Here is a 20421-nt window from a genome sequence, read left to right as displayed (position 1 = left end):
GGGGCCTCCTCTGTCTTTCTCCATCATCTTTTCTCTGCATCCTAAGATTTGCAAGAATATGAAGTTAATTTATTTTCTTGCATTATTAGACCAGTACCCCTCCTGGTCTCTCTCTTCATTTACTAAATTCTAGTCATACTACGAGCCTCTTTGTTTTTTCCCAAAAGGCTTATCAGTCAGGATTCCTGCCTTGAGGCCTTTGCATATTCTCTTTCCTCTGTGTATATTATTGTTTCCTGGTTTTCTGATGTCTTTTTCATTTCTCTCTAGTTTTACCTCAAGAAACAATTTGTCATAAGAAGTCTTCCTTGATTGTATCTCGTAACTATCCCTGTTTTTCCTCATACAGGGCCTTTTTTTCTACATACCATTTTTTTGACTTCACATTATGTTATTTAATTCATCAATTAATTTATTAATTTATTTATTTAGAGACAATATCAGGCTGTCCCCCTGGGTAGAGTGCCTTGGCATCATAGCTCACAGCAATCTCCAACTCTTGGGCTCAAGTGATCCTCTTGCCTCAGTCTCCCTAGTAGCTGGGATTATAGGCACCTGCCACAATAGCTGGCTATTTTTTTGTTTAGCAGGCCCTGGCTGTTCGAACCCACCAGCCCCAGAGGACGTGGCTAGCACGCTAACTGCTAAGCTATGGGTGCTGAGCCACATTATGTTATCTTTACATTTATTTGCTTATTAGCTTATCGTTTATTTTCATCACTAGATTATAAAGTTCATGGGAATAGATTCTTTGTATTTTTCCGTCTGTAGCTTTGGTGCCTAGAGAATAACTGGTCCACTATAAGATTCTGGTAAATATTTGCTGCGTAAACAAATAAGTGGATCAGGTCAAGGAATTTAGCCCAAATCAGTCCTGAACTTGTAATGATCCCTGAAAGTTGTTATAAGATTTTTTTCAAACCCTTTCTGGTTTGCCTTATTCTCTAAAGTTTAGAATGTGGGAAAACTTTAAGTTGTAAGTTCCAAAATAATAGCAACATAAATTTACTAAGTTTTAATTAAAAAACTTTCAGTTTTTAAGGAAGGGATGTCATAAATACATTGTTTATATGTTGCCTCCTAAAAATGTCAAAATATCTTTTAATGTTATCCTAGTTAGTTTGCATTTGCCAAATACACCTTGACAAAGACTTAGTGTTTTGACTTGCATCTTTATTCCTGGTGGTTGTCCTCCTACCCCTCGGTTTCGTGGTTTGAGATCTTGAATGTTTGAATCAATTCAGGGCTTTGGATTTGTGTAGGGAGAGTCAGAGAATTACTTGCTTCTAAATCCCACAAACTCCTTTCAGCTCTTTGATTTTGTTGAATACATCTGACTTTTTCTGGGGTAAAAGAAACCTCAGGTGAACAATGACTTGAGCTTAGATAACTTAGAGATGCTGATCTGAATAGAAGACGACTCTGCAGGGATGGTTTGTGCTATCCTGTGCTATTTCATGCTGACATTCTTTTGCTGTAACAGCAGTTATTCTGTAATAGACTTTAGAGATGGTTGGTAGAGACTTTACCTGACAATGTATACTTAGCTTTGGAGTATATGAATTGGATCATGAAAAACATAAGAATGAAGAAATTCATTCTTCATTGAGATGAAGCATTTATGTGTGTATATTAAGATTTTGAGAATATGAAGTAATTTGTTTTCTAGCATTATTAGTATCAGTTATTTTTGTGATTTAACATAGGTATGTTTATATGTTGCTCTAGTAAAACTATTCATCTTTGTTACTTGGTAGTTAATATTTTTTCCAATTTTTCATCTCTTTTCTGCAGAATCATAGACCAATCCAGCAATGTGGAGATAGCATCTTTTCCAATCTATAAGGTGTTATTCTGTGCACGTGGACATGATGGGACAACAGAGAGCAATTGCTTTGCATTTACAGAGAGTTCTCATGGTTCAGAAGAATTCCAGATACATGTTTTTTCCTGTGAAATTAAAGAGGCAGTAAGTATGACATAATACACCAATTTGCTACAGAGGTGAATTAGGGTACTACTTTTGAGCACTTACCTAACTGTCATATAAATACATTACATATGTTTGAAGTATATTTCTAAAGACAGAATTAATATTTTTAATGGCATAGAGCTGAATATGGAAAGCTAAGTCTGAAATGTCTGTGTACTAAAATGATATAATACATAGTTTAGCAAGTGTCACAGAAAAATACCACTGGATGAACTATCCTCCCTACCATAGTAGTAAACTGCAGGAATATTTTTGTGTATCCATTATTATTTTACCTTAGTAGACTGGTCCATTTGATTTGAGAAAAGGACTGTAAAAATACTTCTTTCTCTTGCATATTGTTTTCAGTTAGATATTGCGCTAGATCTGTATGATTTTCACTGGCAATTTTTTATGTGCGTTCATTCAGAGGCTAGATTTGCTCCTAACTGGCCTAATTAAAAATACAAATGCTTACATGTGCAGGGTTATCAACTTGTAGTATTTGAAGATGCTGGTGAGTTTTTCTTAGCAATTACTAATTAGTTATTTTTAGACAGTAGAAATAGTTCATAATCAAGTGGATGTTAGACACAGAGGGACATATCTTTCCTTTCTGTTTCTAATGAACTCTCCCCAAATTAACAACAGGTTGTACTATTAGAACTTTAAGTACTTGCAACCATTTGAAAGGCATTAATAAATAAATGGGTTTGGATGGTAAGGTCTCAGGTATGTTTCGTTTTGGAATTATAAATTACCAGCAGAAAATGCTAAAAGTAGCACTTATTCTAGTCTCTATTTACCACAAAAAATGAATACGCCATTATATTGACAGGAGTCTTGAGAGTTTATTTCTGGCCACAAAATGGGAATTCATAGAAATACAGATTTCTGTGAGTTTGATATTAAACATGATGAGTATGTCAGTTCTTATACCCTGCTGATCAATTTCTTTTATACTAAAACGAACCTGCACAGACACACATAATTTAGATTGTAACTTTAGAAATTCTCTGCCAGAACCCATGCTTTGTGTAAGAGTTCAAATTTTGTGTTTTGTTGTTTTTGTTTTTAGGGCTTAATGTATGTCACCACTCATATATGTATGTATATGTTGACTTCCTGCTCAAAAAGATGTGATAGAGTGAGTGAGTGAGTACAAGTGTGCTACTGTTGTTCCTGGCATATCGTAGGCAGTGAATATAAAATTGTTGAAAGGATATGTGTGTGTTTGTGAATGAGGGGAGCTATTTGTGATTCTTATAAACTCCACTACAGAGGTGGGGAAGCATATGGTAGAGTCCTGGCATTTCATGTTGGCAGCTGTCAATTAATGCACCTGTGTGGTTTCTGGATTACTGGAGCTAAACAGCAAGAGAATGAGCTTTGAAGAAGTGGAGAATCCTTGGCTTGGAGAGATAGAAACATTGCTGCAGAAGGAAATTGAAAGGGACCTTGCTGCAAGCAGCTTCTGTAACTGACGGTATGCAGCTCTTTTTTTTTGGATTATAGCATCACTTGTTAATAAGTGGGGAAAATGTTATATTTAGAGCTTTAATGGGGATAAGCAGCGGAAAATCCTATGGGAAATTCTTGGCCTTTTTATTTTGGATATAGCATTGAATACTATTACTTGTATTTGTAGGGAACATATTTGTTACATTGCACTTTGTGAGAAAGTGATTTCTATGTATTACTTAATTTTTTAGAGTAGATTTTCAAAGTTTTATATTGTGGGTACATTGTTTGAAGGTAAAATACATGACAGTGATTATTAAATCTTATTATGAGATGTCATTTCTAAGTGAAGAATAACTCGTATAAATGGATTGCTTATGTCAGGCACTATGCTAATCATTTACTTCATACTTGTGACATCCCATGACCAGGTAGTATTTATTTAGACAAGTGATCTTATGTTTCTCTTTGTCTGAGCAGTCCTACTTTATATTTGTTGTCCAGTTATTACCAATATCCTCTTTTTTATTCTCAAAAGTGTTGTGGTTTAGATGATACATGTATATGGTTACCCTTTTTTTTAATCCTAAGGCTAAGAGAATGGATGGTAAAGTTGAATTTCAAATTAAGGTCTCTGACTCTGAATATAGTCATATAGTTTTCAGTAACACCTTTCCTGTAGCTTAATTATTATGAAAAATAAATGTGGATTTTTATTTTTTGATTATGTTTTATAAATCACATAGCTTTCATTCCAGTTACCTTTGTGTTTTCAGACCCTTTTATAGGAGATGTCTAACATCTTCTCCACTCCAAAAATACGTTAGTTCGTGTGCACAAACAATTGGCACAGATACCTCATGAACCAAATGACAGACATTCTTTTTTTTTTGGAAGAAAAGGTTTTTTCTTTTTATTTTGCTTTTCCTAATCCTGGAGCATTGACAGACATTCTTATCTCTTTAAATATGTACTATGTAGCAAGGCCACTAATTTATTTGTTTCCATCTTTTTTTTGCAGAGTCTGTACATGAGATCTGAAGAAGTTTGCCAGTTAAAGGCAAGAGGTCTTCTCAAGCAAGAGACCATTGCTGTGATGCTCTAATGTTTCTGTAAACCTCTCAAGCAGCAGGAGCCACCAGTGGTAGAAGAGAAACCCAAAGAGGATTATGTCTGTTTTGGATGCTTGGGACACAAGGATTAGGGGTTTCCACAGAAGGGTTAGGACACATTTGACTTGTTACATTGGAGCTTCTTCTGCAAGACAATGCTGAAGTGGATCTTCATAATTTATGGCAAAAGAGTTGGGCAATCTAGCCAGAAGTATCTTGATGTCAATGATTTTTGTACAGAGAGAAGGATGTGTAGGTTTCTGCTAAAGAATTGCAGACAAAGGGGAAAGCATAGTGAAAAAGCCCAAGAGGCACCTATTCTGTTGCATTCTCGTGGATATATGTTATACTAAACTTTTTAAAGATACGTTAAAATCCTAGTTGATCTTCTTTAAGATTTTATTCATACTAGGCAGTATGACCATTTTCTTCAAAGCAAATTTTGATGATGTTATTTCTATGTTTTAACCTACATATCAATACTAGTAACTCTCAGTTTTATTATCTGGCGTTATGGGCAGTCAGAAATATTTCATGATAGATATCAAGGCTATCATTGGGAAGATCTTTATTCTTTTCTTTTCTTTCTTTTTTTAGAAATAATCTCACTTTGTTACCCTTGGTAGAGTGCTGTGGTGTCACAGCTCACAGCAACCTCAAACTCTTGGGGTTAAGTGATTCTCTTGTCTTAGCCTCCCAAGTAGCAGGGACTACAGGCACCCACTACAACACCTGGCTATTCTTTAGAGATGGGGTCGTGCTCTGGCTGAGGCTGGTCTTGAATTCCTGAGGTCAAGCAGTCTGCCTGCCTACCGGAAGCATGGTGTGAGCCACCGTGCCACAACTAAGAACTTTCTTGGGTTTTTTTTTTTTTTTTTTTTGAGACAGAGTCTCACTATGTCTCCCTCAATAGAGTGCTGTAACGTCACAGCTCACCGCAACCTCAAACTCTTGGGCTTAAGTGATTATCTTGCTTCAACCTCCCAAGTAGCTGGGACAACGGGTGCCTGCCACAACGCCCAGCTATTTTTTGTTGTTGTTGCAGTTGTCGTCGTTTTAGCTGGCCTGGGTTGGGTTCAAACTTGCCAGCCTTGGTATATGTGGCTGGCGCCCTACCCACTGAGCTATGGCCCTGCCAAGAGCTTTATTCTTAATGCACTGGTTTTTCTTGGGGTTGTTGGTATGTCACTATGTAAAAGAAAACCTTATTCCTTGCTTGGGAGAATATTATTAATTAATTTAGTAATTTATTTATTTTGTTGATAGCTCTGATTTGAGGGAGAGAGAATTTTATTTTTCAACAGATATTTAGTGAGTTGGTATTTTAGGTGAATGCTTTATTTTGGAAGATTATTCAGAAGTTATTTTGCTAGTCTTTTTCTTATATAAATTGCTTTTTATAACTGTTTTTTTTTTTGAGACAGAGTCTCAAGCTGTTCCCCTGGGTAGGGTGCCGTGGCATCATAGCTCACAGCAACCTCAAACTCCTGGGCTTAAGCGATTCTCTTGCCTCAGTCTCCCAAGTAGCTGGGACTATAGGTGTCCGCCACAATGCCTGGCTATTTTTTTGTTGCAGTTGTCATTACCTGCCAGCCTGGGTGTATGTGGTCAGTGCCCTACCCACTGAGGTGTGGGTGCCACCATGATTTTTATAATTTTTTAGAAGTTTCTTAGATGATTTGCTTCTTATTTAGCTCTTTCCCATGAACAATGTACTTAAGACATATTTTTCAAGGTACCTTTCATAGATTGATTTTTCTTTTTTTTTTTTTTTTTTTTTTTTTTTAGATTGATTTTTCTACATTAATTTCTTTTCTTTTTTTTTGAGACAGAGTCTTACTTTGTCATCCTGGGTAGAGTGTCGTGGTGTCACAGCTTACAGCAACCTCATACTCTTGGGCTTAAGTGATTCTCTTGCCCCAGCCTCCCAAGTAGCTGAGACTATAGGTGCCTACCACAATGCCTGGCTATTTTTAGAGATGAGGTCTCGCTCTGGCTCAGGCTGGTCTTGAACCTGTGAGCTCAAGCGGTCTACCCACCTTGGCCTCCCAGAGTGCTAGGATTACAGGCACTTAATTTCTTTTTTCTTATTGAGCAATAATAATAATGCAAAAAAAGTAACATTCACATTGTCAGGCAAGAGTATGTCTATCATAGAATCCTTTGACTCTGAGGTTCAGTATGGAGTCATCAGTTAACATCTTCTTTTTTTCCCCAAAGTCTCAAAAAATAGACAACTAATATTTATAAATAAAAAGTAAGATAATTTAAAAACACAGATCACGCCTAATCTTGTAGACAATAGAAAAAGAAGAAACACTGCAAAATCATTCTACTTCATCTGGATACACCTGATATTAAAATTGGAAAAAATATATTATTATAAAGGGGAAATTACAAACATATTTCACTTATAAATGAGGATCAATATCCTAAGGCACTTAATTTCTGAGATTAATTTAGAGAAAAGTTGGAGGGCTTCCTAGTTGGAGCCCCACCCTCCACTGCCAGAGATTCTATTCCCCTTCTTTTGCTTATCAACTTTTCTATTAGTCTGGGCACAATGGCTCGGGCTTGTAATCCTAGCACTCTGGGTTCGAGACCAGCCTGAGCACGTGTGAGACCCTGTCTCTAAAAATAGCTGGGCATTGTGTTGGGTGCCCAGCTGCTTGGGAGGCTAAGGCAAGAGGATGACTTGAGCCAAAGAGTTTGAGGTTGCTGTGAGCTATGATGCCATGACACTTTACCTAAATCAACAAAGTGAGACTCTCTCAAAAAAAATTTTTTTTTCTATCAACCTTTTTGTGTCAATAAACTGTATCCTGTCACTTGTCAAAAAAAAAAAAAATTTCTTAAGTGAACATTTTTGATATATGGTGTTTCTAAAAAAGTTGGTTTTCTTTTACCAGTATAATGAAAAGACTTTTTCTTGGAGTACCTACTTGTGATATTTATTTTAAATAAATCCCTTTGTTATTGAATAACATCATTTGGACTTTTAACATGTAATATGTATTTGAGAATTTGGAAAATACTTAAATAAAGAAGAAAATAAAAAGTGCTCAAAATTCCACCACAGTTAAGTTGTTGCATCTTCATTCCGGTATCTACATATTTCCCCTCCCCCCCCTTTAAAAATGACAACAGCAAAAAACCCAGACAGATACACAGTTTTATGTTTGATTAGTACTTTCTATAGATGCTACTTTCTGGGGAAAAATTGTGCTGTATTATTTATCAATAAACTTTTGCCTTCTGCAAAGAAAATGCCCATTCTAGATTATTGTGTGTGTGTGTGTGTGTGTGTCTGTGTCCGTGTTTGTGTGTGTATGTTGTAGTAGTATGACAGAAATGGAACTGTTTGTTATGGTATAGTTTTAAATTTTCTTTTCTTGATATATAGTAATCTCTCCATACCCATGGGTTCTGATTCAACCAACTGTAAATCAAAAATATTTTTGGGGAAAAAAGTACAGTTGCATCTGTACTGAACATGCATAGATTTTTTTCCTTATCATTATTCTATAAACAATATAACAAGTATTTACATTTACTCATTTATTATGAGTAATCTAGAGATGATTTAAAAATATATGAGAGAATGTGTGTGGGTTATATACAAATATTATACCATTTTTAAAAGGAACTTGAGCATCCATGGATTTTGGTCTATTTAGGGGTTCCTGGGATGAATCCTCCATGGATACTGAGGGATAACAGTTGTAATTGGTTATCCATTTTATTCTAAGACTATAAACATTGTTAATCTTTGTTTCTGAGGTTTTCTTCACCATTCCTTAGATTACCATTTCAGCTTATTTGCAGAATCTAGAATTCACATGAATTTAACCCTTTTGGGAGAAGTCTCAACTTCTAAGAGGTACTCAGTGTTAAATGTAGTTTGATTGCTGTTAATGAAGTTAATGTACTGTTGTGTACTTTCTAGAGACAAAGGTGGAGTCTTTTTTTTTCTTTTTTAAATCATTCTTTACAACTCTTACTCAGCTTTATTTATATACCTAGCTTTTTAAAAAGAAATTCCTGGAACCTTGCCATCTACTGTAGAAATTGCCAACTTCTTTGACTTTTTTTGTGTCGCCTTCTGATATGACAAGTTTGCTGATATCTGTAAAACAAAAAATAATGAAAGTGTTAGAAGAAAATATGGGAAAGGGGGCGGCGCCTGTGGCTCAAGGAGTAGGGCGCCGGTCCCATATGCCGGAGGTGGTGGGTTCAAACCCAGCCCCGGCCAAAAAAATAAATAAAAACCAAATTCTTAAAAAAAAAAAAAAAAAAAAAAGAAAATATGGGAAAGGGGGAAAAAGAATTAATATGATTGGCATTTGACTCTATTAATATAGGCAAAATTATGAACAGGTGTTCTCCTATTTTCACATATAATGCTTTCTTACAAATACAGTAGAATCTCCATAGCTGACCACCTCTGTACGGTGACCTCCTCCTACTTTGCACAGACTGGACATGCCTCACATGTATGTGTCAGTACATAGTTTCTCATGTTCATCACCTCCAGGTGTTGACTGGTTTGCTACAATTCCTTGTTTGGTCAATTTACAGAGGTTCTACTACACACTGAAATTGAATGTATAAAAAGTAGATAGTAGACTTCACATTTTTTGTGAGGGTAGGAAGTGAGGAATCCCCAAAGAACTAAAAGTAGTTTAAGGCTCTGTTTACAATTGATTAGGTATAATCTTCAATGGCGTATTTGTAGAGTACTGTCTTCGTTTATAACACTTAAATTATTGGACTAAGTCCAATAAGTATGCAGCCGAGGCTAAACCTTTCTTTTGGCTTATCTAGTGATTCCCTCTCATCCACTCTAAGTACACTGTGCTTACATTTGCTGGAATGTAAACTCCATGTTCTCTGCTGTATTTCTAGCGCTTAGAATAACAGTATACTGAAAGTGCTCAAAATGTATTTATTGAATGAATGAATTAAGCATTGTCTTAATTATAAGAGATTTAGGGCCTACATTTCTTCTTAATGTCAATCCTTGCTGCTTTTGTTGTTTTTACTCATTTATAAAATAAGATTATAGTGGGATAGCATAGTAAAATACTTTAAAAGTTGTATAAATATTGTAAAACAAATATGGTACTACTATAGAAGTTGAGCAGGCAACATTCCTATACAGTTAAAAGTGTTAATTAGTTAATAAAAGAGACTATTAATATGACTTTTGGAAGGCAGTCTAGCGTAATATTGATTAATGGATATTGTGGCTATTGGGAGTCAGAGGACCTCTTCTTTTTTTTTTTTTTTCTTTGAGACAGAGTCTTATTTTGTTGCCCTCGGTAGAGTGCCGTGGCATCACAGCTCACAGCAACCTCTAGCTTTTGGGCATAGGCAATTCTTTTGCCTCAGCCTCCCGAGTAGGTGGGACTACAAGCGCCCACCACAATGCCCGGCTATTTTTTGTTGCAGTTTGGCCGGGGCTGTGTTGGAACCCACCACCCTCAGAATATGGGGCCAGTGCCCTACTCACTAAGCCACAGGCGCCGCCCAGGACCTCTTCTTTTTAAATGTGATAGACTGTATAGGACAAGGTGGCAGGATATATAAATAAAACAAAAATAGAAAAACGAGTTAAGACCCCACACTTTAACAAGTTCTACTATTGAAGAGAGTGCTCTCATTGCAAGTAACTTACAAATATTGTATTTCTAGAGTTATGTGGTTCAAAGGACAATTTGAATTCACTTTAAAGTGAAGGATTTATAGGGCTGCGCCTGTGGCTCAGAGGGGTAGGGTGCTGGCCCCATATGCTGGAGGTGGCAGGTTCAAACCCAGCCCCAGCCAAAAACTGAAATAAATAAAATAAATAAAGCGAAGGATTTATTAATATTCAGAGCAGTGTCCTTACTTGTACTTTCTAATGTAAAGTATTGAAAATATGACCTTTGTTTAACCCTTCACTTTTCACCTCTTATTCAACTATAAGTGGGCTGAATAATTTGGAGAATTTTTTATGCTTTAATATCACAAGTTTGAGATGGTATAATTAATGCTTTTGCAATCAAGGAAAAGAATAACTATTGGAAAATTGTGGGGTTCATAGTACTTCACATTAGGGGAAGAATATGAGCCACATAATATAAATTTTTTTTTAGTTACTGCAGTAGGCTAATTCTAATAGAATAGATAAGACCATGGGAATTCTTTTAATTTTTATACCACAACAGCACTGAGTAAAAGTACTGGAAGCTCTTTAAATCGTATTATCATGTATCTTACTGCTAAAACCAGTATTTGCTTTATTATAGAGGCTCAATATCAGAAGCTGAGGGAAGTGAAGAGAAGTATTGAAGACTTAGGCTAAAACCTTGTTTGTGAATGTTCATTGGGAAGAATTAGATGTCAACATCATTTTAGTAATTATGTTAAGTTCCATTCATTATAATACTGCATAGTATATTTTGAATGCTATAAGCATATATATAAATAAATATAGCTTATTTTGTGAACCTAAGTTAGTTCAACACTTTTATTACCATCTTTTTTTTTTTTTTTTTTTGTAGAGACAGAGTCTCACTTTATGGCCCTCGGTAGAGTGCCGTGGCCTCACACAGCTCACAGCAACCTCCAACTCCTGGGCCTAAGCGATTCTCTTGCCTCAGCCTCCCAAGTAGCTGGGACTACAGGCGCCTGTTTATTACCATCTTAAATGCCAGAATTGAGAGAAGAAAAGCAAGAATATTTGAAAGAGTATTTTAAAGAGTTTTTTTTTTTTTTAAGTTAAAGAATCCTTTTTTAGTGAAGCTGCCATTCCTTTTTAGGAACACACTGGACATATTTTTACAGACACATATACATAAATTCATGGTGCTTGATTCTTTACTCTTTGAGAGGAAACTATTGATAGTAAAGAATTAGTCAAAATAATTTTAGGAGGCAGTCTCATTAAGAAACCCTCAACTCAGAATTCTAGTCCTAGCTCTGTCACTAAACAGCTGCATGACTTTAGGAAATTCTTTGGACCTCATTTAATTCTCATTTGTAAAAGGTATTGCAAATACCTGTTAGGCCTGCTTGGATAAAGTTATTTTTGAGGATCAAAAGAAGTAATATATAAAAATGAAGTTTATAAACCAAAACCTATATAAATGTGAAGAATTGTTATTGATAATGATAAATAACATCTAAGTTTCCTTAGAGAGGAATAACTAATACTTTGTATCCAGCACACGAGATATTCTGGCTGCTTGTACTGGGGGGTTATTTCCATAGTAATAAAATATTCTTTGCTCTATAGAATAAAATTTTTCTTAGGGAGAGATTTGTTAAAGGATACAAAATTATATGTAGATAAAGGAAAACCACTATAGAATAGAAAACCATATTTGTGTATTAGAATTTAAAATAGCTAGAAAAGAGGATATTGAAGATTACGAACACAAAGAAATGATACATGTTTGAGATGGTAGACATGCTCATTCCTTGATCTGATCACCGTATGTTGTATAGAAACATCGCTATATGTCCCATAAATACATATAATTAAAAAGTTTTTTTCCTTGACAAATGATGTGCATGCTATCTCTAAATAATGGCCAAACATAACTATCTAGAAAGGTAGTTTCTTTGAAGGGAATCTTGCCTTTTCATTAAGTATTATCTGAGAATGTCTTCAAAGAAAATTTTTTATGGTAAAGACATTGATTCCTTCTCACAATGACCATATTATTTTCTAGCCACACCTTTGATATATTTTCAAAATGGGAAAGGTTCTGAATTAAAGACATTAAGTTATTATCTCCCCTGGGTGGTCCTTGTCTTCTTGTCTTTCTTGATTCTAAGGATGCCTAGATCCTAGTTTCAGCTCCTAAACTGTAGTTCTTTTCTTATCTCTAGTGTTTATATGGGTGGTATTTACTCTTGAATTTTATCTATGTAAGTTTAAAAACATACCTCATATTTTAACTTAGGTCTCTGGGAAATGAAGTAATGCCCTGTTATTAATTTCAAAGTTAAAAATTCTGTGTAATTACTTTTTGTTGGATACTTTTAGTAATGTTTTTTTCTTAGACTTCACATTGATGAGAGTCTTTAGGCTGTAATAACATAGAGTTAGGATGGTCTACATTTACCCTGTATAGTTGTTTACCTACCTCTCTTTAATGCATGAGTGATGAAAATTTTGTCATGTAATAAGTAAATAACTGATAGTTGCTCAAGCTATATGCTTTATCTGTCAAAGAAAACTGTGATCATGGAAAGTTATAGATTGAAGAATTAGGAGAGAAGGATATCATCATGCAGTTGAAATATTTGCCTAATAGTATTTCCATTTTTATTCTTTTAGGTAAGCAGAATTTTATATAGTTTCTGTACAGCATTCAAACGTTCTTCTAGACAAGTGTCCGATGTGAAAGACTCCATTATTCCTACCCCTGACAGTGATGTGTTTACCTTCAGTGTTTCCTTGGAGGTAAAAGAAGATGATGGAAAAGGAAACTTTAGGTGAGTTATTTGGAAAGAATAAAAATTAGCATTGTGCCTGAAATATATTATTCAGAAACTTTACAATATTGGCATAAAGATTTAAACTGAGAAATATTTGGCTGGCGAATGAATATGTTTTGCTGTTCTTATCCTTTTTAGATACTTAAATGATTTTCTTAATGATTTAAGAAATACTTTTATTTTTGTAGAAAATTTAGTAAAATAATAAAAGTAGAATGAAATGCTATAAACTTATCAGTCACAACCACTTTTAACATTTCTTTTATTCCCTTTGCTTATTTCTAGGGGAACTTTTGCACAATTATATATATAATTTTTTTTCCTTTTTATGATATAATTTTTTCATTAAAATGTCCTTCAAATTATTTTTAATGGTTATGAATAATACATGATTTGACTAAAATTTAATTATATTAACCTTCTCTTGTACATTTAGAATATTTTTCTCTATTTTAAAAATAGGCAGTTAATAGGAAACAGTTATACTATGTACTATACTATTTAATAATCATCTGTGGGCATTAACAGTGTTTTTAATTCTAATGATAATTGCTAGATAGTATTTTATCTGTATTTTACAGATAGAAAAATTGATTCTCAGGTCAAATAAGTTGCTTAAGTTATTTTTGTTTGTCAGATAAGATATCCTGTATTTTTGACTTTTATTATTTTAATGAATTAATTCAGAAGAATAGTCAGTCTGGCCTAGGCTAGAATTTTTTAATTTTATTCTTTTTAGAGAATGAGGCCTCACTCTGCTGTCCAGGCTAGAGTATGGTACAATCATAGCTCACTGCAGCCTTGAACTTTTGGGCTCAAGTGATCTCCTTCCTCAGCTTTCCACATAGCTGGGATTATAGGTATAGGCTTCCATGCCTGGCTGATTTTTAAGAAAATTTTTCTTTGGAGATGAGGTCTCTTTTCTTTTTTGAGACAGGGTCTCTCTCTGTCACCCAGGCTAAGTTTTGAATTCTTGGCCTAAAGCAATCCTCTTACATCACGGGGATTATAGGCATGAGCCACTGCACCCAGCTGTATATCGTGTCAATTTTAAGATCTTGGTTTTAGCCTTGGTTAGAAGATAAAAATAAGGCTTTTGTAAATCCAGTTTAAAAATTAATAGCAACTCTGTTTTGCTAACTATTATGTAATTTACTACCTGTGGCAAGGTAGAGTTTAATACATTTCATTTCAAGAATAGAGTGCTTTGCTTAAATGCTTTGTTTTATTCTAATGTTGGAATAGTTTTTTTTTTTTTATCATTTATTGGATTATTGTATTGGTAATTCTTGTTTTCTCTGAATATTTCAGTCCTGTGCCTAAGGATAGAGATAAATTTTATTTCAAATTAAAGCAAGGAATAGAGAAGAAAGTTGTGATTACAGTACAGCAACTTTCTAACAAAGAATTAGCTATTGAAAGGTAAGTGGCTTGCTTCTAAATGCTATCAGTGTATTACTGTAATGTATTAATGTTGTTATTGTGTGAGATACACTATTGAATCTCAGCTGTATGTATTATTCCCTGTGGCTTTTCACCAGACTTCAGTTTTTCTAATTAAAAATGAGGTTGAAAACAATAATTCTTTCTCCAAGGTAGATCTAACTGGTGCATTAAAAAATCTCAATTAATAGGGGAGATAAATATGAAATGGCTTTATTTTTTCAGTAATCACTGCTTCCATCCTGGTCATATCCCTTTTTCTTACTGTTCCTTGTTTTCATGTAGTATAAATACCTTAACTTGCCATTCACTTCTGATTATTTTTCTGCTTAGCTAGGATTTTAAAAGCTTATAGATACCTATCTTTTAAATATATAAATGCACACACATATATGTGTAATGTGTATGTCAGTTCACAGAAAAGCTATTCAGAAAACAACAAAAGAACTTGTAGGACAAAGGATACCATAAACAAAGTCAATAACAAATGATGATTTTGGAAAAATATTTGGTTGGGGCTGGGTTTGAACCCACCACCTCAGGCATGTGGGGCGGCGCCCTACTCCATTAAGCCACAGGCGCCACCTGAAAAATATTTGTAATATAGATGACAGATAAGATTTGTAATATAAAAATTTCTTAACAATTGGCAGAAAAGAAAGGAGAAAAACAGGCAAGAGAATGAATAGACAAATACAGGAAGGCAGGTCAGGTGGATAGCAAATGTGTAAAAGTGTTCTGATTCACAAATAGGGAAATGCAAATCGAAGTAACCTTAATCAAATTGCAAAACTATTTGGTGATGGTGGAGCTATGGGAACAGGGTATTTTTATATTGTTAATGGAAGTGTGAAGTGTGTGTACACCCTTTTTGAAAACCAGTCTGGCAACATCTATAAAAATAAAATAATACCTATTTAGGACATTAGTCTTATCCTAGGGAGTCTATGCTAAAAGTATCACTATTATAGAGCAAGGCCCTTGGCATCCTCTTTGCCAGAGGTTCACTGAAAAATACTGACATAAAGCAGATTGATTAATAGTAGAAAAGACATACTATTTTTTTTTTTTTTGAGACATAGCCTCACTTTGTCACCCTCAGTAGAGTGCTGTGACATCACAGCTCATAGCAACCTCAAACTCTTGGGCTTAAGAAGTTCTCTTACCCAAGTACCTGGAACTACAGGCGCCTGCCACACGATGGCCTGTTTTTAGAGACAGGGGTCTCGCTCTGGCTCAGGCTGGTCTCGAACCTGTGAGCTCAGGCAATCCACCCACCTCTGCCCCCCAGAAGGCTAGGATTACAGGTGTGAGCCACTGCGCCCGGCTTCAGGCATACAATTTTAATGTGTATTCTTGGGAGCCTTTGGAATAAAGACCCAAAGAAACATGTCAAATTGTCCATTTTTATGTTCAACAAAGTATGGACAGCTATGTAGAAATATGATTGGACAAAAAGGGAACGACCTAATGTTAATAGACTGAGTGGAGAAATGCAGCAAAGCCTGTCTGTCTAGGTTCTTTTTGGCCTCTTTTGAGTATTCATTGCTGCTTTCTGGGTATAGGACAGGACCCTCCCTGGAATGAAAAGGAGGGTGTCTTAGGATCTACAGTTAAACAAGACAGGTCAGATAATTTCTGTATGGCCTGCTTTTACACAAAATAATTTTAAGTTTTATATCTGGCTTTTGGGAAAGGGGGTTCTGGCGTTTATGGCCTGCCTTAGGGAAGAGGGATTTTAATTTCTATGGCTAGCCTCAGGGGAAAGTGGGAGGACAGCAGAAAGAAAAAAACTTTTTGCTTCTGAGATCTTCATTTTGGGGTACAGTTTTCTGAGCTTCAGCATTATCTAAGGACATCTTTTTTAAGGACATTTATTAATGAACAGCATTGTTTGTAGTGGCCAGAACTGGAAATATAAACGCCTATTTACTTAACTTTGAGGACTGGGAGAAATTGGTGATAACTAAGAGAAAGAAAAAGCTATTCTTCAAGATTGCTGCAAGTGTAAGACATTTTATTTGGAAGTAATTGCAGACTTGTAGAAGAGTTTAGAAAAATAAAATTAGTACTGAGAATTTTTGTATACATTGCTAACTTGGGTTTTTAATATTTCCTTATGATTAGATTGATATTGTTCTTTGCTGTGTAGTTGATGTATCCTTCATCAGGTATGACATCTGAAGGTAGCTTGATAACCATTGGTTTCTTGCTGGTGATGTTACTTTTGATTACTTAGTAAAGATATCTGGTTTCTTCACTGCATAATTTTTATCCTGCCTTGCAACTAGTAATCAGTCTGTGAGGAGACATTATAAGATCGGGAAAATATATCAAAATTTCCTCCTTGATTTAACATTCATTCTTGGTTCTTACCTGTTCCAGTCTTTACTATGGTAATTGCAAAATTGATAATTTCCCAACTCCTTCATTTTCTCTACATTTACCAATTGGTCCATGGCATTCTGATATAAACCAGAGCTTTCCCTTCTCTTCCATTTATTTATATACTTATCGTTGGTATGGACTCCTGAATTTCTTTTCCCCCCCAGCACTTTAACTCATTATAGTACATAATTATTTTGGTGTTCAGATTGCCCCAGAGTTAGCCAGCAGGAGCTCCTTCAAACCCCATGTCTTTATAACTATTCATAGTAAATATACATATAATTAATAATAAATGTTATTTAAAAATCTTGGAGTTTTATGATTCAATGGTATATTATACCCAAACAATGCCTGAATATGTCCTTCCTTTTCTCAACAGAAAGATTCAAGCTTGATTAACTTGAATATAGAAACCTTGACAAATATAGGTGAAATACCTAATTATAAATATTTCAGTTGCCAGCTTGGTTAAACATTTACACATTCATTTTAAGTATATTATACAAAATAATATCTTAGAAATGTTACTTTTGCTTCCTCTTGTATTACAAAGCAATTTTATTTACACTTTAATAATCTTCAGTATTGTCTTCATCATCACTTAAGCTACTCTCTGAGTAATTTTGAGGCATTTTTCCAGAGCTTGTGATCCTCAGCTTCTGCCTAAGTTGTTTTAAGGAAGCAGCCTTTTTTTTTTTTTAATTGAGGGTACAAAGAATTAGATTATAACGTTTGCATTTGTTAGGTAAAGTCCCTCTTGTAATTGTGTCCTGTCCTGAAGAGGTGTGCCATATACTCTGACATTGTGCCTATTAAGTGGGAGCACACCCGTGCCCCCATTCCCTGCCCCGCACCTTGAATTGATTTGAGTTTTTCTTTTATGGGGGTGTATAATAGGTAGTCTACTGGCTTCATATTATAATTGAGTACATTGGATTCTTGGTTCTCCATTTTTGTGATACTTAACTAAGAACACTGTATTCCAACTCCATCCAGGTTAACATAGGAAACTGCCGTTTGAATCAGCATATGTTGCTATCATTAGAAATTTTAACGACACAAGTACACTTTTGTATACATTGGGATAATTGTTCTTAAAATTAATTAGAATGCATAATCACTTATAATTTTGCTTTTATTTCTTTTTTAGATTGATTTTCTTTTTTTTTTTTTTGAGATAGAGTCTAACTATGTCACCCTTGGTAGAGTGCTTTGGTGTCACAGCTCACAGAAACCTCAAACTCTTGGGCTTAAGCGATTCTTTTGCCTCAGCCTCCCATGCAGCTGGGACTACAGGCACCCGCCACAACGCCCAGCTATTTTTTGGTCATAGTTGTCATTGTTTGGGAGGTCTGGGCTGGGTTCGAACCCACCAATTCCAGTGTATATAGCTGGCACCCTTACCCCTGAGCTACAGGCGCCAAGCCTAAATTGACTTTTTAATCGACAGAAGTTGTAGATATTTATTGTGTACAACCTATTTTGATATTGTATTCATTGCGGAATGGCTAAATTATATTGATTTTATTTCAATATAACTATTTTGCTGATGCTCATATCTAAAACTTACAGTTATGGGTTTATGTATCCAATAATAATTACTGAATCTGTGTTAAATATCTTTGCTTCCTTTTCACTCATTCTGTCAGGTGAATCCTATAAACATGAGACTTAACTAAGATTTCCTCAGGATAATGAATCTTTCCCCAATAATATGTTCAGAATAGAAGAATTACCTGTGATATGAGGGATTTTGTAAATTCTCAGATTTTTCTATTTTGGAAAAAAATAAAGCTTTGCCTTTTATTGGGTTAAGTGTGGTATTTAATGTGTTTAAATCACCAACTGTAAATGGTGGAAGTTAAGGTAGTCCAGTAGGTGGCAGTGGTATCAAAAGAATGCTTTATACTTCTGAATCCTTAATACTGCTGCTGACAAAGTTACTTTGTTGTATAAAGACATTGGTGTGAAAGAAAATATTTCTTTTCTTTTTTTTTTTTTTTGCAGTTTTTGGACAGGGCTGTGTTTGAACCTGCCACCTCTGGTATATGGGGCCGGCACCCTACTCCTTGAGCCACAGGCGCCGCCCCAGAAAGAAAATATTTCAAATTACATAATTTTTATATTTTGAAGAAGAAAATAAAATTTATCATTAAAAAAACCCTTTGATAATGTAACATTTCCAACATTTACAAAAGTAGAAAGAATAATATATTGAACTCTTATATACTCATTACCCACCTACAATGCTATTATCATATACTGTTTTTCAAAAATATTAATTTTTGTCATAAAAGCCATTTCTCTGTGCATCCAGTGGTTCAGAGGTCCTCATATGCAGATACTTGACAAACTATGTTGCAGTTGTCTGTCTTAATACCTTTAAGGCAAGTACTACTTTGTTTACCCAAGAATCTTTAGCATCTAGTGCACCATGTGGGACACAGAGCTTTATACTTAGCAATTTAATCCTTACTTAGCACCTTCTCTATGCTGGCCACTGGTCTAGGTGCTATTTATGAGGTGTGGATACTATTATCTTCATTTTACAGTTAAGGAAACCAAGGCACAGAGGTTGCAAAACTTTCCCGAGGTCATACAGTTAATTTTGAACCAAATCCATCCATGTTAATAGAACATGTGCTTTTACTTAATAGTGATTCTTTTAAAAACTTGGCTAAATGAATAAAAATTATATACGATTTTATAAAGTTAAAACTTTGGCTAAATTTGTTGTAATATGGAATGAATAACTGAACATGCACCTGAAAAAAATCCTGTGTTTTTTTTTTTTTTTGCGGCAGAATCTCACTATGTCACCCTTGGTAGAGTGCCGTAACCTCACAGCTCACAGCAACCTCCAACTCTTGGGCTTAAGTGATTCTCTTACCTTAGCCTCCCAAGTAGCTGGGACTACAGGCACTGCCACAACACTATCTTTTGTTGCAGTTGTCATTGTTTTTTAGCTGGCCCCGGGACAGGATTGAACCCACCACCCTTGTTGTATGTGACTGGTGTCTTAACCATTGTGCTACAGGTGCCAAGCCAAAATCCTGTGTTTTTATAGAGAATACTATGTAAAAACTGCTCTCATATCTTACCAACTTCTAAATTCTTTTTCTTTTCTCAGTTACCCATATTGGATGTTACTTGTTAGTTATGCTTTATTTAAGAACAGAACATAAGAGAGAAAACAATAAAAATAATAGCCAACATTTAATAAACACTGTTTAATGGCTGCTGGACAATTTAATTGTTTTGCCAACATATGAGGAAGGTACTGTTATTATTAGTCATTTTTGCAAATGGTGAAACAGGTTTACTTAGGTTAAGTAACTTCGGTCACTGGCCAGAAACTGGTAGAGCTAGTATTTAAACCAAGCTGATCTAATTCCTGAGTGTATTCTCTTAAAGACTTTCTTAAAAACCCAGGTAAATATTCATTATATACCAGGGTAAAATTAATCAAGCCAGTTAGAAGACAAATGAACTGGTATTCTTTTGGTGTCTTTTCAGTAGAATTGAAAATGAGAACATACAGCTGGGCGTTGTGGA

At 34.9% G+C, this 20421-nt stretch overlaps 1 protein-coding gene across 6 annotated transcripts in view; it reads left to right on the top strand.

Moving 5' to 3' along the window:
* RABGAP1L (RAB GTPase activating protein 1 like) overlaps nt 1–20421 on the top strand; it is a 754150-nt gene that overhangs the window by 75524 nt on the left and 658205 nt on the right. For all 6 annotated transcript variants that reach the window (XM_053605154.1, XM_053605152.1, XM_053605153.1 and 3 more), the window contains 3 exons: nt 1795–1969; nt 12875–13032; nt 14347–14457. In XM_053605154.1, coding sequence (XP_053461129.1) covers nt 1795–1969; nt 12875–13032; nt 14347–14457 — 444 coding nt within the window. The remainder of the gene's footprint in view (nt 1–1794; nt 1970–12874; nt 13033–14346; nt 14458–20421) is intronic.

This window comes from Nycticebus coucang, chromosome 10, assembly GCF_027406575.1.
Source record: "Nycticebus coucang isolate mNycCou1 chromosome 10, mNycCou1.pri, whole genome shotgun sequence".
Taxonomy (NCBI): Eukaryota; Metazoa; Chordata; class Mammalia; order Primates; family Lorisidae; genus Nycticebus; species Nycticebus coucang.
This window is presented reverse-complemented; position numbering and strand designations above follow the sequence as displayed.